The 14,028-nt window shown below is 62.5% G+C and overlaps 1 protein-coding gene across 1 annotated transcript; it reads left to right on the top strand.

Annotated features, from left to right (window-relative positions):
- Positions 1 to 12,092, top strand: ATP13A2 (ATPase cation transporting 13A2; the record flags this gene model as incomplete). Its single annotated transcript, XM_082009451.1, is given in 34 exon segments — positions 1 to 139; positions 373 to 434; positions 488 to 569; positions 572 to 629; positions 631 to 667; positions 669 to 700; positions 702 to 795; positions 799 to 943; positions 2,500 to 2,573; positions 2,902 to 3,069; positions 3,436 to 3,494; positions 3,632 to 3,743; positions 3,851 to 3,930; positions 4,423 to 4,500; positions 4,766 to 4,835; positions 5,210 to 5,344; positions 5,595 to 5,661; positions 5,764 to 5,895; positions 6,079 to 6,246; positions 6,336 to 6,446; positions 6,726 to 7,204; positions 7,357 to 7,470; positions 7,620 to 7,776; positions 8,051 to 8,171; positions 8,390 to 8,514; positions 9,143 to 9,303; positions 9,768 to 9,878; positions 10,094 to 10,173; positions 10,393 to 10,545; positions 10,660 to 10,756; positions 10,876 to 11,099; positions 11,322 to 11,473; positions 11,558 to 11,730; positions 11,922 to 12,092. Coding segments are annotated over 34 exon segments (4,221 nt in total).
- Between the last annotated feature and the right edge of the window lie 1,936 nt (positions 12,093 to 14,028).

Raw genomic sequence — 14,028 nt, 5'->3', positions numbered from 1 at the left:
ATGGATGGAGGACGCTGCTTAGGAAGCCTTGAGCATCCAGTGGGAACCACGAGAGCGGAGGGACATCTAAAAGCCCCCTTGGGGTTTGTTTGCTTCAAGAAAGGTGCCTGTAAAAGGGCAGTGGCTGCGAAGAGAGCTCGTGGAGAAGGTCTCTGGGACCAGCACGCATCTGCTTTGGGGGGGGTGTGCTGCTGGGGAGAAAGGCTGCGTCTCGGGGCAAGGACCGGCGCTGGCGTTCGCAAGTGGTGCCCAGCCGGGGCTGGGGCTGCTTCGCAGAGGTGTTTGGTGCCACGCGACACGTGGGCTCGAGGTTTCCGGCTCCGCTTTCCGGTGTCAGAGGGTCCATCCTTCCCTGCTAGGACGTGTGCTGGCTATCGGGGCGTCCTGAGCATCTTTCTCCCCAATTTTCCCCCAAACCTCGACAGCGGGGACGCGTGGCAGTCCTCTGAAAGGGGCAAGACGGGGCACGAACTCGCCTCGGAGCCAGGCAGCTGTGAGGAGCCGGGGCTGGCGCTTCCAGCGGAGTTTTGGCCGTGCAAACCTGGCGCCGGCGGGGAATCGTGGCTCTCCCTCATCGCTGACCCCTCCCCGCCTTTGCAGCCGCTCCTGGCTGTTCTCCCCCCACCCTTAATCCCCCTTTAGCACCAGAGAGAGACGCAAATCTCTCCCCCAGGGCTCTCCAGACGAGCTCAGGGGTAAAACCCCCCGGTTTCGGGAGCCGGAGGAGGGACGGCCGGGTGCCCCAGCGCCGTGTTTGCCGACGAGGTGTGGCCGCTGCGCCGTGATTCAAACTGGTAGCGCAGCTTCGCGGCGCTCTGCCCTCCCCTTCGCCGGCGCCGGATGCTTCCCGGACGCGTCCACCGGCGGGCAGGTGATGACGGCTGGACCGATCCCATCCCGACCGGGGACGGCTCCGCTTGCGCAACCGGCGGGGTAAGGCGCGGTGAGTCAAGGCGAGAGCCCTTTCTCGCTCGCTGTGTTTTGGGGAGCAGCCGGGGCGGGGGGGAGCGGGAGGAGAGAAAACCCACGGGGACGGCGCCGGGCTTGTGGCAGAGCCGCAGCTCCGCCGGCCGCCGCCGCGCTCCTGCTCTCCTCCGAGGGGCTCGCTGCGAAAGCGGTAATAATTCTGCGGTTGCCAACAGCAGAGCGCCGGCGCAGAGGCGGGCTGTGCCTCTCGCTGCCCAGCCTGGCTTGGTGAGGTGCAGAAAGTCAGTGTGTTTTTTGGGGGGACGTTTTGACACTATCCCCCCCCGCCGCCCCGGCGGACAGCGCTGGGGAAAAGCCTTTGTGCGAGGAACCCCCCTCGCTCTTTCGGAGAGCGGCACGTGCTCCTCCGCACCCCGCAACTCCTCGTTCGACCTGGAACCGACGCTTTTCGCAGGGTTTGACGCCGGCGGCGGGGAGATCCGACGTCTCCTCTCCTTGGCGAGCTTCGTTTTGGCTCCTGGGAGGGCTTTTGTTTTAATAAACCATCCCTTGGGCTCGTTCCCCCTCTTCCTCAACCCGAAACTTACCCCTGGGAGCGGCACCGGCTGTGTTTTGGGAGCTAGCTACCAAAAGCCGCTGGGTGAGGTGGAGACCCCGGCCCTGGTGATCGTCAAAAGCAGGGGATGGTTTTAATTAATTGCTTTTGTCATCTGCAGAGAGATGACCCCGGGGAGAGGCAGGAATCCAGCCAGGGTGGCTTTTCCAGCGGAGGACGGGCGCACGGGCTGCCGCCCGGCATATAAATCGTTAAGCTGGTCTAAGTGCCCTCCTGGAAACCTGAGCCCAGCCCAGCCTGGAAATGATCTGCCAGCTCCAAGGGTGGGAACTAGCGCCTTGGGTTGGTATTTGTGCCACGTGTTAGATCCTGGAGTTGGGACGCGGCGGCTCGTAATCCGGCGTGGATTTCGGGGATGAGCGGGTTTCGACTTCGTGGCACGGAGAGCGACGATTAAAATCCCACCTGGGCCGGTTGCGGTGCTGCCGCCGGCGATCCCCGTCTCCTAGGCTGGGCATCGGGATGCAGCAGAGCCCGGGGGGAATGGGAGGTGCTGAGCCACGCCGGGCATCGTTAAAACTGAAAAAAAGCAAATTTTGTGGCCACATCCTCCGTGCAGGGGGAAACACAAGGAGCGAACAAGCGTGAAAAGCGGCCGGGAGAGCCTGACCTGGCTCTGCACCAGCCCTGCTCCCTTCCCCCGGCCGCTAAGCCGCTGGTTTTGTGCCAGCTTTTCTCCCCGGGCTCCTTTGGCGTCGTTCGCGTGACCGTCACGTGCCGCGGGAGGGTGACCGGCCGGCGCTGGGGTCCCCCGTGCCCGCGGCTCTGCCGGCAGCCGGGGCGGATGGCAGCGGGGACACCGCGTCCAGCCGCCTTCTGGGGCTGACCCGGGGGTGTCATCGCCGCAGCTGGGAGCCCATCACCATGGCATCTCCTAAATAACCCCTCGCATCAGCTCCCCTTACTGTTTTTTGGTTTTGTTTTTTTTTTTCCCCCCCCGTTCTTTGACTTTGCAGACAGCAGCAGGCTGCTGGGGAGCCAGCGGCCGGGGTACGGCACGCTGCGGCAAGACGCCGATAAATCCCGCATGGTAGGTCCGAGGGCTTCGCCGCGGGGAGGAAGGCACACCGGGGCCGGGTTGGCACAAAAACCGAATGTTGCTTGCAACACCGGCACGAAACGGTGGTTTTCCAGCCTCGAAGCTACTTGGTTGTCACCCGCCTGGCGTTAAATCCTGCCAGGAGGCTTAGGGCTCTTATCAATGTAGGATTTAGATGCTTGATAATGATAATTTATTATGATTTATTATCATTATAATAAATTTATTATGATTTATTATCATTATAATCAATTATACCAATTTATAAGATTATTTTATGAATAAGCGTCCCCGTAAAGGTGGTCTTGCTTTCTTCCAGGAGGTCACGGGCTACCAGACCGAGACGTGGCGGGTGGCCCTGTGCCACGCCGGCTCCGTGCTGACGGCTGGGCTCCTCCTCATCCTCTTCCACTGGAAGCCGAGCCTGGAGGTGCGGGCGAAGTGCAAGCCCTGCGCCCTCCGCCAGGCCGACTGGGTCATCATCAGAGTAAGTCCCCGGAGGGGTCCAAGGGCACCCAGGGGTCTGGGGCTGGGCTCTGCCACTGGCTTCCCAGGAGGGCCCTGGGCATGTTCCTTGCTGCTTGTCACCTTCCTCTCCTTAACTGTGTTTGACATCCCCTTTCTATGGAGCGAGGCACTACCCCAGAGCCAAACTGGCCGCTTTCCCCTTCCATAGCAGCCAGCCTGGCTTGGCATTTCTCTCTGTTGTCCCTGAAGCCCAGCCGTCACCTGGGACGGGCAGCCGGGGATCCCCTGCCTGCCCGCCCCGCTCTCCCAGTTTCAAACTGGGAGCAGGGGGGACACGCAGGGAGCTCCCCGTTTCCCTCTGCTCAGACCCGTGCCTGTGTTGCAGGACCGATTCGGAGAGTGCTTCACCGCCCGCGTGCGCACCGAGACGCTGGGCGAGGGCAGGTGAGCCGGGCTCACGTCCCCGCGGCGATGCCGGCGCGCAGGGGCGCGCGCGCGCTTTTGGCATCGAGGGAGGGGGGTGTTTGCAGCGGCGCCGGTGAACGGGGAGGGACTGACCCTCGGGTTTCCACCCCGAGCAGCCTGGAGCATCACCCCGGGGCCAGGCTGGAGGACCGGAGGACCAGCATCGCCATCGGCGTGTCGGACGAGGAGGAGAGCCGGGACACCATCCGGCTCCACGAGAAGGAAGAGGTAACGCCGGCGACCCTTCCCACCTCCGCCCCGTCGCTCCTCTCCCCTGGCGTGGGCTGCCCTCGTGTCCCGCTAACGCCTTGTTTTTTCCGTCCCGCTCCGCTCAGAAGAACGTCCTGCGGTACTACCTTTTCGAGGGCATGCGCTACGTCTGGGTCGAACGGCGGCAGGCGTACTGCAAAGTCAGGTATTCCTCCGTCGTCCCTCCCCGCCACGGCAAACCTCTCTGCATCTCCCTGTTGCTCTCCTTGGCCCCTCAGCCCCCTCACCCCCCCAAAATGCTCCTGACCCCACTGGAAGTCGCGTAACTGCGCTTGGAGCTTTTTTCCGCCCTGCAAAGCCTTTGGAGACCATCACCGGGGCGTTGGGTCGGGGAAGCCGCGCTGCTTCTCCCCGCGGGGTTGTTGAGGAAACCGGGCGAAGTGGTTTGGCAGCCGCCCTGTGCTGGGTGGTCCCCGCCGCGCCGCTGGCCGAACTGTGCCCCTTTTGTTCCCGCTCCTTGGCGCGCGCGAGCCGGGGAACAAGATGCTCTCCCTTTCCCAAAGGCGTATTGGTTCTTTTTTTTTTTTTTTTTTTTTTTGGTCACCAAGGACTTGGATGTGGCGTTTGTTCTGCCGGGCCCGGCTCCTGCTGGTTTTGACTCCGTTTCTCCGTTTTTCTTTCCCCTCACGCTCGCCAGCGTCTTGGATGAAGGGTGGACCTGCGCGGATCTCCACCTCTCCCAGGCTGGGCTCAACCAGCAAGACCACAACACCAGGTAGGGACCTACCAGCTTTGTGGGACACCCGGGGAGCGCAGACGAGGCTTTTCCAGGGGCCAGCAAATCCCGGAGCCTGGGTTTTTCTTGCATTCAGACCTCAAGGCAGAGGACAGCTAGGCGGGCTGGATTGCCCTGGCTTGGCTTCTCCCTGTAAGCGGGCTCCCGTGAAGGTCTGGGCAGCGTGAGGGTCCCTTGAGCTGGCGCTGCAGCTTTTCCCTAGCCCGCATTTGCTTCCCCCTTGCTTTTTCTCGCCCCTTTGCAGAAGGAAGATCTACGGACCGAACCTCATCGAGGTGCCAGTCAAGTCCTACGTGAGGCTGTTGGTGGAGGAGGTGTGCATCTACGGGCCACGCTTCAAAAGACCAAGTCGTCCCAGGGCAGATCCTCCCTCTCTGGTGGGGAGGAGAGGACTCTAGGAGAAGCAGAGAAGGCAGAGCTGATACAGCTGAGGGGACCCGTTCTGCCTCTTAGCTCAGGCGAGGAGCATCCCCGGGTAGTCGCAGAGGTGGCCGGGCGTCCTCAGGAGTACCGACCGTGAGCAAAGCTGGGGAGGGCGGAGGGTTTGTGAGAAGTCAGCTAGTCCAGCCCCAGGGAAGGACCAGCTTCTCCTCCGCAGAAGTTCCTCAAGGAGCCTGGAGGTCTGACGATGGGCAGGAGGAAGCTCTCTCCCCCCCAAAACCTGCTCTTCCTCCTTGTTCCCTTCCAGGTGCTCAATCCCTTCTACATCTTCCAAGTCTTCAGCATTGTGCTGTGGGTCTGCGACGCCTATTACTACTATGCCGCCTGCATCTTCCTCATCTCCACCGTCTCCTTAGGGCTGTCCCTCTACGAGACGAGGAAGGTTGGTGGTGGGCTTATTTGGGCCAAGCAGCTCTAGTGGCATAGCCCGTTTTCCGCCGCTGTTTGACCTCCGTGCTGACGCTGAGCTCCTTCTGAGCCCAGCCGGGTGAGGACAACCCGTACTCCAGCGGTGGGGCAGGTTTCCTCCTCCTTCATCCGTGGTCCCGAGCCATCGAGACGGGTTTTACAGGTGCTTTGCTGTGCTTTTTGAGCTGCCCTTGGGTGGCTGCTAACTGCTCCCTCCCTTGCAGCAAAGTGCCACGCTGCAAAACATGGCCAAGATGTCGGTGGGTGTCCGAGTCCGTCGCCCCGGCGGAGGTGAGCGTGATGCCTGCGATGAGCGAGGGCTCCTGGCCTGAAGCGGATCGGGACGGTGCCGGGATAACGTGTCGAGCACGACCGTGCTTTTTTTTTTTTCAGAGGAGATGGTGGTCAGCTCTGCGGACCTGGTGCCGGGCGATTGCATCAGCCTCCCCGCGGACGGGATGCTGGTCCCTTGCGACGCCGCGCTGCTGACGGGCGAGTGCATGGTCAACGAGAGCATGCTGACGGGTGCGAGCCCCGGCACCCAGCGGGCTGCGCGGCTCCGCCGGACCGGCTTTCGCTGGGGATTTGGGGGGGCAGAGGGCAAACCTCGTCTCTCGGTGGCCCTGCGGCAGCCCCTTCCCATCCAGACTGGTTGCATCCCGACTGCCCAGGGTGATAAAGCTCCCTCCACGATGTTCCTCACCGCAGGAGAGAGCGTGCCGGTGATGAAGACCCCTGTCCCGGTGGGCAGCCGGGCGGCCGGCACCGTCTATTCCCCGGAGGAGCACAGGCGGCACACCTTGTTCTGCGGGACGCAGGTCATCCAAGCCAAGTCCTACGTGGGCAGAGAAGTGCTGGCCGTGGTGATCCGCACGGGTAACGGCATTGAGGGGGGAACCAGCGTTAAGCCGCGTCCTTCAGAGCGGTGGCTTCGCGTGGGCTTACCTTCTGCCACGCTCCCGCAGGGTTTTGCACGGCCAAGGGGGATCTCATCGGCTCCATCCTCTACGCCAAACCCGTGAGCTTCAAGTTCTACAAGGATGCTGTGAAGTTCGTCCTGTTCCTCGCCACCCTGGGTACGTCCGAGCGTGGAGGTCATGGCCGGGAGCAGCCAAACTCGTCTTAAATGGTTGAACCCACCCACCCTTCGTCTGCTTTGCTTTGTAACCGAGCCCGTTCTCACCTCCGTGCAGCTTTTATCGGCACGCTGTACAGCATCCTCATCTTGGTTAAGAACCAGGTAGGGTTGTTGGAGCTGGTGGACTCTCAAGCACAGGGTGGAGGCGAACGGGGATGCGCCGAACGATCCCGGGGGCTACCGGGATGCCCAACCCCTCTTCCTCCTTGCCTGCCAGGTCCCCGTGGGGCAAATCATCATCCGTGCCCTCGACCTCGTCACCGTCATCGTGCCTCCGGCTCTCCCAGCTGCGATGACGGTGGGCACCATCTACGCCCAGAACAGGCTGAAGAAACAGGGCATCTTCTGCATCAGCCCTCCCCGTATCAACCTCTGCGGGAAGATCCGCCTGGTTTGCTTCGACAAGGCGAGGCTCGGGCAGCGCTGTGGGGCTGCAGTTCCCAGCCTGGGGCGGGGGGCTGGCCTGGACCCACCGTGCTCTCCCCACAGACGGGAACCCTGACGGAGGAAGGTCTGGATGTCTGGGGGGTGGTCCCGCTGGAGAAGAACCGCTTCATGCCCATCGTCCACGAGCCCCGCTGCCTGCCCGCCGGTCCCTTGCTCTACTCCCTGGCCGCCTGCCACGCCGTCTCGCTGCTGCGGGCACAGCCCATCGGGGACCCCGTGGACCTCAAGATGGTGGAGTCCACCGGCTGGGTAAGACCAGCAGCGGGCAAAGTTGCATATCTGTCGAGAGGGAGGTGGGACACGTCTTGCTCTGCCAGGAACGGAGGTGTTTTAAAACCATCCGTGGGGAGGACGGGGCTTGGGGCAGGGCTTTGCCATCTCGGCGTCTGCCTTGGTTTCAGCGCCTGGAGATGATGGAGGAGGAGGAAGGTGAGCTGCCCGCTTTCCAGCAGTTTGGGACGAAGGTCTTGGCTGTGATGAAACCTCCGCCCGAGGAAGAACAGCCGCGAGACAGGGTAGGTCCTGGGGACCAGCGTGGCTCAGGTTCCCCAGGTCGCTGGGTCTGTACCCCCAAAGGGTGGTCGTGCTTCACGGCCCCCGGAGGGGTTGTCCCTCCCTGAGAAGTTCCTGCCTGGCCCTGACAGCGGATCCTTCTCCTCCGCAGAAGCACCGGTCGCCCGTGGGGATCCTCCGGCGGTTCCCCTTCTCCTCCTCCTTGCAGAGGATGAGTGTGCTGGTGAAGCTGCCCGGCGAAGCCTCGGCCCACGTCTACGTCAAGGGCGCGCCGGAGACGGTGGCCAGCCTTTGCGGGAAGGAAACGGGTACGTGCTGGGGGACGGCGGTTCGCCGCCGCTCCCCGGCTCCCTCATCCGTCTGCAGCCCGTCCCCACGGGGAATTCCCCGCGGTGACGCTGTGGGGCCATTCCCAGAGGCACAGGGCTTTGGATTAGCCCCAGCCTTACGGAGGGGAAGAAAATGGGAGCCGGAAAACAGGGAAGGGGACTGGATGGAGCCCCGGCTCCCCTCGCTGGGTCTGCGCAGCCCGAGTTCCTTCGGGAGCGGTTTTGACCTCGCTTTTCTCCTCGCGGCTGGCAGTGCCCGCGGATTTCTCCCAGACGCTGCGACACTACACCACGGACGGGTTCCGGGTCTTGGGTCTGGCTTGCAAACCCCTGAGCGCGGTGACGACCTTCGAGGAGGCCCTGCAGCTCCAGAGGTCGGCGCCAACGACTTTTTTTTCCGCCATTTAGATGTTCGCCCCCAAGCATTTCACGGGGTGCCTTGCCACCCTGCGGCCGGCAAGGAATTAAACGCTATAAATTGGCGATAAAGCAATTGCTGGCTGCCCCAGATGGGTTTTTAGCTCTTTATACCGATTGATCCGCTCCGCTTTGCGCTGAGGATGGTGTTGAACGGCTCGTCGTATTCCACCAGGGACTCCGCGGAGAGCAGCCTGACCTTCCTGGGGTTCCTCGTCATGAAAAACGTCCTCAAGCCAGAGTCTGCGCCCGTCATTCGCCTCCTGAGGAACGCCAGCATCCGCCCCGTCATGGTGACAGGTGACCCTGCGGAGGGGCACGGGGACGCCGGGCTCGGGGGAGAGGTGGGACACGGACGACCCTTGATGTTGTGCGAGGGGTGAAGGGTTTCTCCACCAGGAATCGGTGGCCTGAAGCAGCCGGGAGGCACGGCAAGGACCCCCGGCCCCTGGTTTCCTGCGTCCCCGCGACTTGCGTTGCGTTGCCGGCGGGCTCGCGGCAGGCGGGGCGCGGGAGGGACGCAGACCGCTTTTTCAGGGACGCGGCGTGAACCCGCAGAGCTGGGGTGGGCAACCCGGCCAGCGGAACGGCTCGCTGGCTCGCTGCCGCTCGCACGAGCGCCGGCGTTCGCGAGCGCCCCGAACGGCGCAGCTAACGGGGGGGACGTGGGAGCCGCCTCCGGTGTCTCGCAGCGAGGCGAGCGGCGCCGCCGGGGTTTGAAGCTGCTGCCTTTCTCCGGGGTGGGGCGGAAAGGGGGTTTTGAAGCTCTCCCCCAAAACACGGGGAAGCGAAGGGACCCCCGGCGTGGCCGTGGGGGACGGGGCGGGTTTGCGCGGCTCTTCTCGGCTCGCGGCCGTGCGAGACGCTGCCCGCGCCGGCTGGCAAACGCCGCTCCTGCTTCCTCAGCCCCGGCGCTTCTTTCTGCCAGGAGACAACATGCTGACGGCCGTGAACGTGGCCAAGAGCTGCCGCATGGTGGAGCCGGAAGAGCGGGTGATCTTCGTCAACGCCTCCCCGCCCGGCCACGACAAACCCGCCGCTCTGAAATTCATCCTGGCCGAGCACTCTCAGGGCGAAGAGCAGCCGGAGGTGGGTCCCGACCGACGTTTTTGGGGGGTTTTGTAAAGCCCAAGCTGCCCGTCGCCTCGCAGGACTCTCTTTTCCCAGCGTGGCTGCCCTTAGAGGCAATTCTGAGCGCGATTCTGCCCCCCCCCTTTATAAAATGCCACCTTTAGGAGCAGATAACCTGCTCCTGTTTCTCCCTGGGAGCACGTCAGGCTGGAGCTGATGCTCCAAACACCCTCGTCGGATGCAGCCAGCACCGTGCTGCTCCGGTCCCGCTCCAGGCTTGGCGCGAAGGGCTCGGTCACGCCAACGTTTTATCCAAAATACCATCATTTCTGTGCCTGACGCGGAGGTTTAAGGGAAGCTGCTTTACCTCCTGCTGCGTGTGGGTTGGGGGTGCTGGCTCGGACCGTTCCCCGGGGGCTCGGCGGGGATTTGAGCTCGAGGCGAAGCCCCGCTGCAGGAAAGGGAGTTGTTTTCCTCGGCAGGGTCCGCACCGGCGGGACGGCCGCTTCCTCCGGCCGCAGCCCTGCCACTTGGCGCTGAATGGCAAATCCTTCGCCGTGGTTTGCGAGCACTTCCCCGACCTGCTGCCGAAGGTGAGCCCGGCAGCGGGGAATGCCTCTGGCAAGGTGTGCCAGGGTTTCACGCTGCAGCCTCACGGCTCCAAATGCCCTGAGGGGCTTTTTTTTGCTGGGGCAAGATGCCCCTCTGCCCGGCTGAGCTGGCAAAGCTCAGAATGACCCGGCTCCTCCTGGGCACGCGGGGATGCGGCGCGCTGCGGTACGAACGCGGAGCCTTCCCTTCTTTGCAGATCCTCATCCGAGCCACCGTGTTCGCCCGCATGTCGCCTGACCAGAAGACTCAGCTGGTGTGCAGCCTGCAAGAGCTCAAGTAAGCCCCTCCAGCCCCGAGGGACGGAGGAGAGAGGAGGGCGAGAGGCTTAATCCTCTGCCCGGAGACATCTCTGGTGTGCCGGAGCGGTTGGTAGCTGTGAAATGGCATCCTGCCCTCTCCCAGCTGGAGGGTTATCCTAAATACGGGGGTGCAACCCTGTGGACCCAGGGTTTTCCCCCGTCCTGTTGCGCAATACCGGATCCCTTCTCGCCGCAGCTACTGCGTGGGGATGTGCGGGGACGGCGCCAACGACTGCGGGGCTCTGAAGGCGGCCGACGTGGGCGTCTCGCTGTCGGAGGCGGAGGCGTCGGTGGCCTCACCGTTCACCTCCCGCGTGGCCAACATCGAGTGCGTGCCCACAGTTATCCGGTGAGGAATAACCACCAAGGTGGGGAAGGGGGATCTCCTGAGTGCCTCTGTCCCACTCTTCGGGACAGCCCGTGGAAAGGGTGTCGTGGCCGGTGGGTGAGTCTCTCTCTGCAGGGAGGGCAGGTGCTCGCTGGTCACCTCCTTCGGCGTCTTTAAGTACATGGCCCTGTACAGCCTGGTGCAGTTCGTGTCCGTCCTGCTGCTCTACACGGTGAGTCCCGCGGGCGCCCGCGATGCGGAGAGGTGCCTTCGGGTCACCCTGTCACCGCGGGGTTTTAACCTGTCCCTTTCCTAGCCCCCCACTGAGAGAGGGTGGTTCCTCCTTCCCAGATCAACACCAACCTGAGCGACTTCCAGTTCCTCTTCTTCGACCTGATCATCACCACCACCGTGGCGGTGCTGATGGGTCGGACCGGTCCTGCCCGGGAGCTGGGAGTGGAGCGTCCCCAAGGGGCCTTGATCAGTGTCCTCGTGCTGGGCAGCCTGCTTCTCCAGACAGCTCTGCTCATCACCGTGCAAGTCCTCAGCTACTTCATCACCGTCTCGCAGAGCTGGTGAGGCTCCTGGCTTCGTGTGGGTTTAGCGATGGGACCGGCAAAGAGGATTGCAGCGAAGCCCGGGTGCTCGTCCTTGGTTTTGGCCGACGCCAGCTGGCAGCAAAGACGCATCCGGTCACCTTGCGGCGAGCGGCTGCCATCTGCTCGGCACCGGCGTTTCGACCCTCTCCTTGGCTCTGGCTTCGCCTCACCCCCTGCCTTCTCCCCTGCCTGCCTCAGGTACGTGCCGCTGAACAGCACGGTGATGGCTCCTCAAAACCTGCCCAACTACGAGAACACGGTCCTCTTCTGCGTCACGGGCTTCCAGTACCTCATCCTGGCCGTCGCCATGTCCAAGGGGTACCCATTTCGGGAGCCGCTCTACACCAACGGTGAGGATGATGCTGGGCCGCCTGGATGAAGGGAGACCTCAAGCCTTCGTCCTCCTCCTCCATGCTTTTCCTTCTTGCCCTCAGTGCTCTTCTTGGTAGTCCTCATCCTCCTTTTTGGCCTCATGATATGGTTGACCCTCTACCCTCTGGGCTTCCCCAAAGCCCTGCTGAAGCTGCAGGGCATCGACGACTTGAATTTCAAGCTGCTGCTGCTGGGGATTGCCGTGCTCAACTTCTTTGCTGCCTTCGTGCTGGAGGTAGGTCAGCCCAGGGTGGGCACGGGGCACACGAGGGACGTGTCTCATCCTTTTGGGTCTGTCCGAGCAACCCCTTTTCCCGGAGCTGCGGGCACAAAGGGAGCAGGGCTCACCTTGGCATCAGCCCTACCCTCTCCTGGGGGTCCGCAGCCTCCCCAAAACCTGTTCTCCCTCTCCCATCTTTCCTGCAGACCGCCCTGGACCACGGCTTGCTGGGCTGCCTCCGCAAGCTGCGCCGAAAGAAAGCGTCCAAGAAGCTTTTCAAGAGGCTGGAGAAGGAGCTGAGCCAGCAGCAGCCATCCTGGCCGCCTCTTAACGAACCGCTCTTCGCTACACCCAAGATGTCCATCGCCGCGAGATAGCACGCGTCGGGCTTCCCTCCTGCCTGCTCCGCAGGCAAGCGCTGCCTGCCAGCCCTTGGACGCTGTCGTTTATTTATTAATCCCGGTAAATCGAGGCATGCGGAGGGCAGGCTCCCGCGGGGAGACCCTCAGCATCGCAGCTGTGAATCCGCACGCGCCGGCGCCGCAGCCGAGAGGAGGAGACGCTGGAGAAGCGAACGGGGGGAGAGGGTCCAGAAGAAGAGGAGGGATGATCCGGCTCAGCTCTTCCTCCAGGTCCTCTCCCGCTCCCGTGCTGGCCTCGGACCCGTCTCCCCGCGCTGGGCACCGGTACTGTTTCCCAGGGGGATGCCGCCTCCCTTCTCCTCTCTCGACTGGTCAAAATCACCGAGGAGAGGTGGTCCCTGATCTTCTCGCGGCGAGGGTGCCCACCCCAGCCCCTCGTCTCTGCTCACTGTGAAAATAAACCCCTCCGCCTCCCCGCCGCGGCCGCCCTCGATGTGTAGGGACTGTTTACAAACCGCCCCGTCCCGCCTTGCCAAGGATGCCGCTCAATCCCCAGCGCCCGGGGACCGGCCGCGGGCACCCCCTCCGCTTGCGGTGCTCCTGCAGGGCGCATCTGCTTTCGGACGGGACCTTTGTAGCATTAAAAAAAAAAAAACCACCACCAAAAAAACCCGAATCTCTTTATTTTTTAACTCCGCTCCAGTGCGTCGAGGTGTAAGTGCCGTCGGGATGACGGGCCGCTTTCGGTTGCCGTGTGGTGCTGTCGTGAGCGTCGTCTAATAAATTATTTTCTCGACCCTTTGCTCGCGCTACCTGGCGTGGACGGGCCGCGTGGGGCAGGGTGGCATCGACGGCGCGGGTGAGTATCGGATGGAGTGGGGGAGCAGGTGGAAGAGGTTTTGGGGTCACCTCATTCTCCGTCTGGGCTGGAAGATGCTGTCCTCGATGCCTGAAAGCAGGGAGTGAACCCAGGGAATGGCACCGCTGGGATTTCTGCAGCCCAAACCAAGCATCGGCGAGTAAATAACCCCCCGAGCCTGTTCCCAGCTGGAATTTCCTAGAAAATAATCCTAATTGCTGGAAAAACCCAGGTGTTCTTCGCCAAGACTGCAAAACCTCGCTCCTTCAACGGAGGAAAAGCCGGCAGACGGAGATGCCGCGTCCCGAAGGGGGAAAGAACCGATCCCCGGGGAGGGGGGGATGCGCTGTCTTGCATCGCCCTCCGAGGGGTTTTTTTCGGCCGCCTCTTGGAGCGCAGGCTGGTTCTTGCGGGGACTCGCCTGCATGGAAAGTCTTAAACCCCTCCGAGCGCCAGCGGCGCCTCTCTGCCCTCCGGGAGCTGGGGATTAGATCAGGAAATGAGGCACAAGCAGAGGTAAAGAGGTTTCCTGAAATCCTAGCCAAGGCTCGAGTTATTAAACCAGGCTTCCTGAGCTTAAAAAAAAAAAAAAATTAAAAAAAAAAAATCACACACTCAACCCTCGGAGATTTTTTTGCCTGTGCTTGGTAATTTTTACAGCCAAAGGGAGCCGGGTGTGAGGGACCAGTTTGCACCTCGGTTTTTCGCCCCTGCCCCAGCGGGGTTTTGTGCTCGGCTGGTTTTTGGAGGGTGTTCCCGGCCTTGAGGGGGGGTTGCAAAGTCCATTTAATTATTAACAGGCAGCTCCTGCCCTTGGCTAGAGGTTAACAGGGCTGGGGACAAGGACGGTGCTGGGTTTTGGAGCAGGCAGAAGCGTTGTGGGAGCAGCTGTTCGGTGTGTTTGGAGTGGCTCGGATGGCTTTATCCATCCTTAAGGCTGGAAAAACCAGGCTTGAGACGAGATGGGAAGCGCTTTCAAAACCTCTCTGCTTCTCCTCCTCATCCGAAACTGTGTGTTCCCCTCGTTTCCGGAGCGGTCAGACCCCCTCCTGGCTGCACGGAGCGCTCATAGCTCGGCACAACGGCTTGTGG

This window comes from Phaethon aethereus, assembly GCF_964289735.1.
Source record: "Phaethon aethereus genome assembly, chromosome: 21".
NCBI lineage: Eukaryota > Metazoa > Chordata > Aves > Phaethontiformes > Phaethontidae > Phaethon > Phaethon aethereus.
The sequence above is the reverse complement of the archived record's forward strand: the minus strand, read 5'-3'. Positions and strand labels throughout refer to the sequence as shown.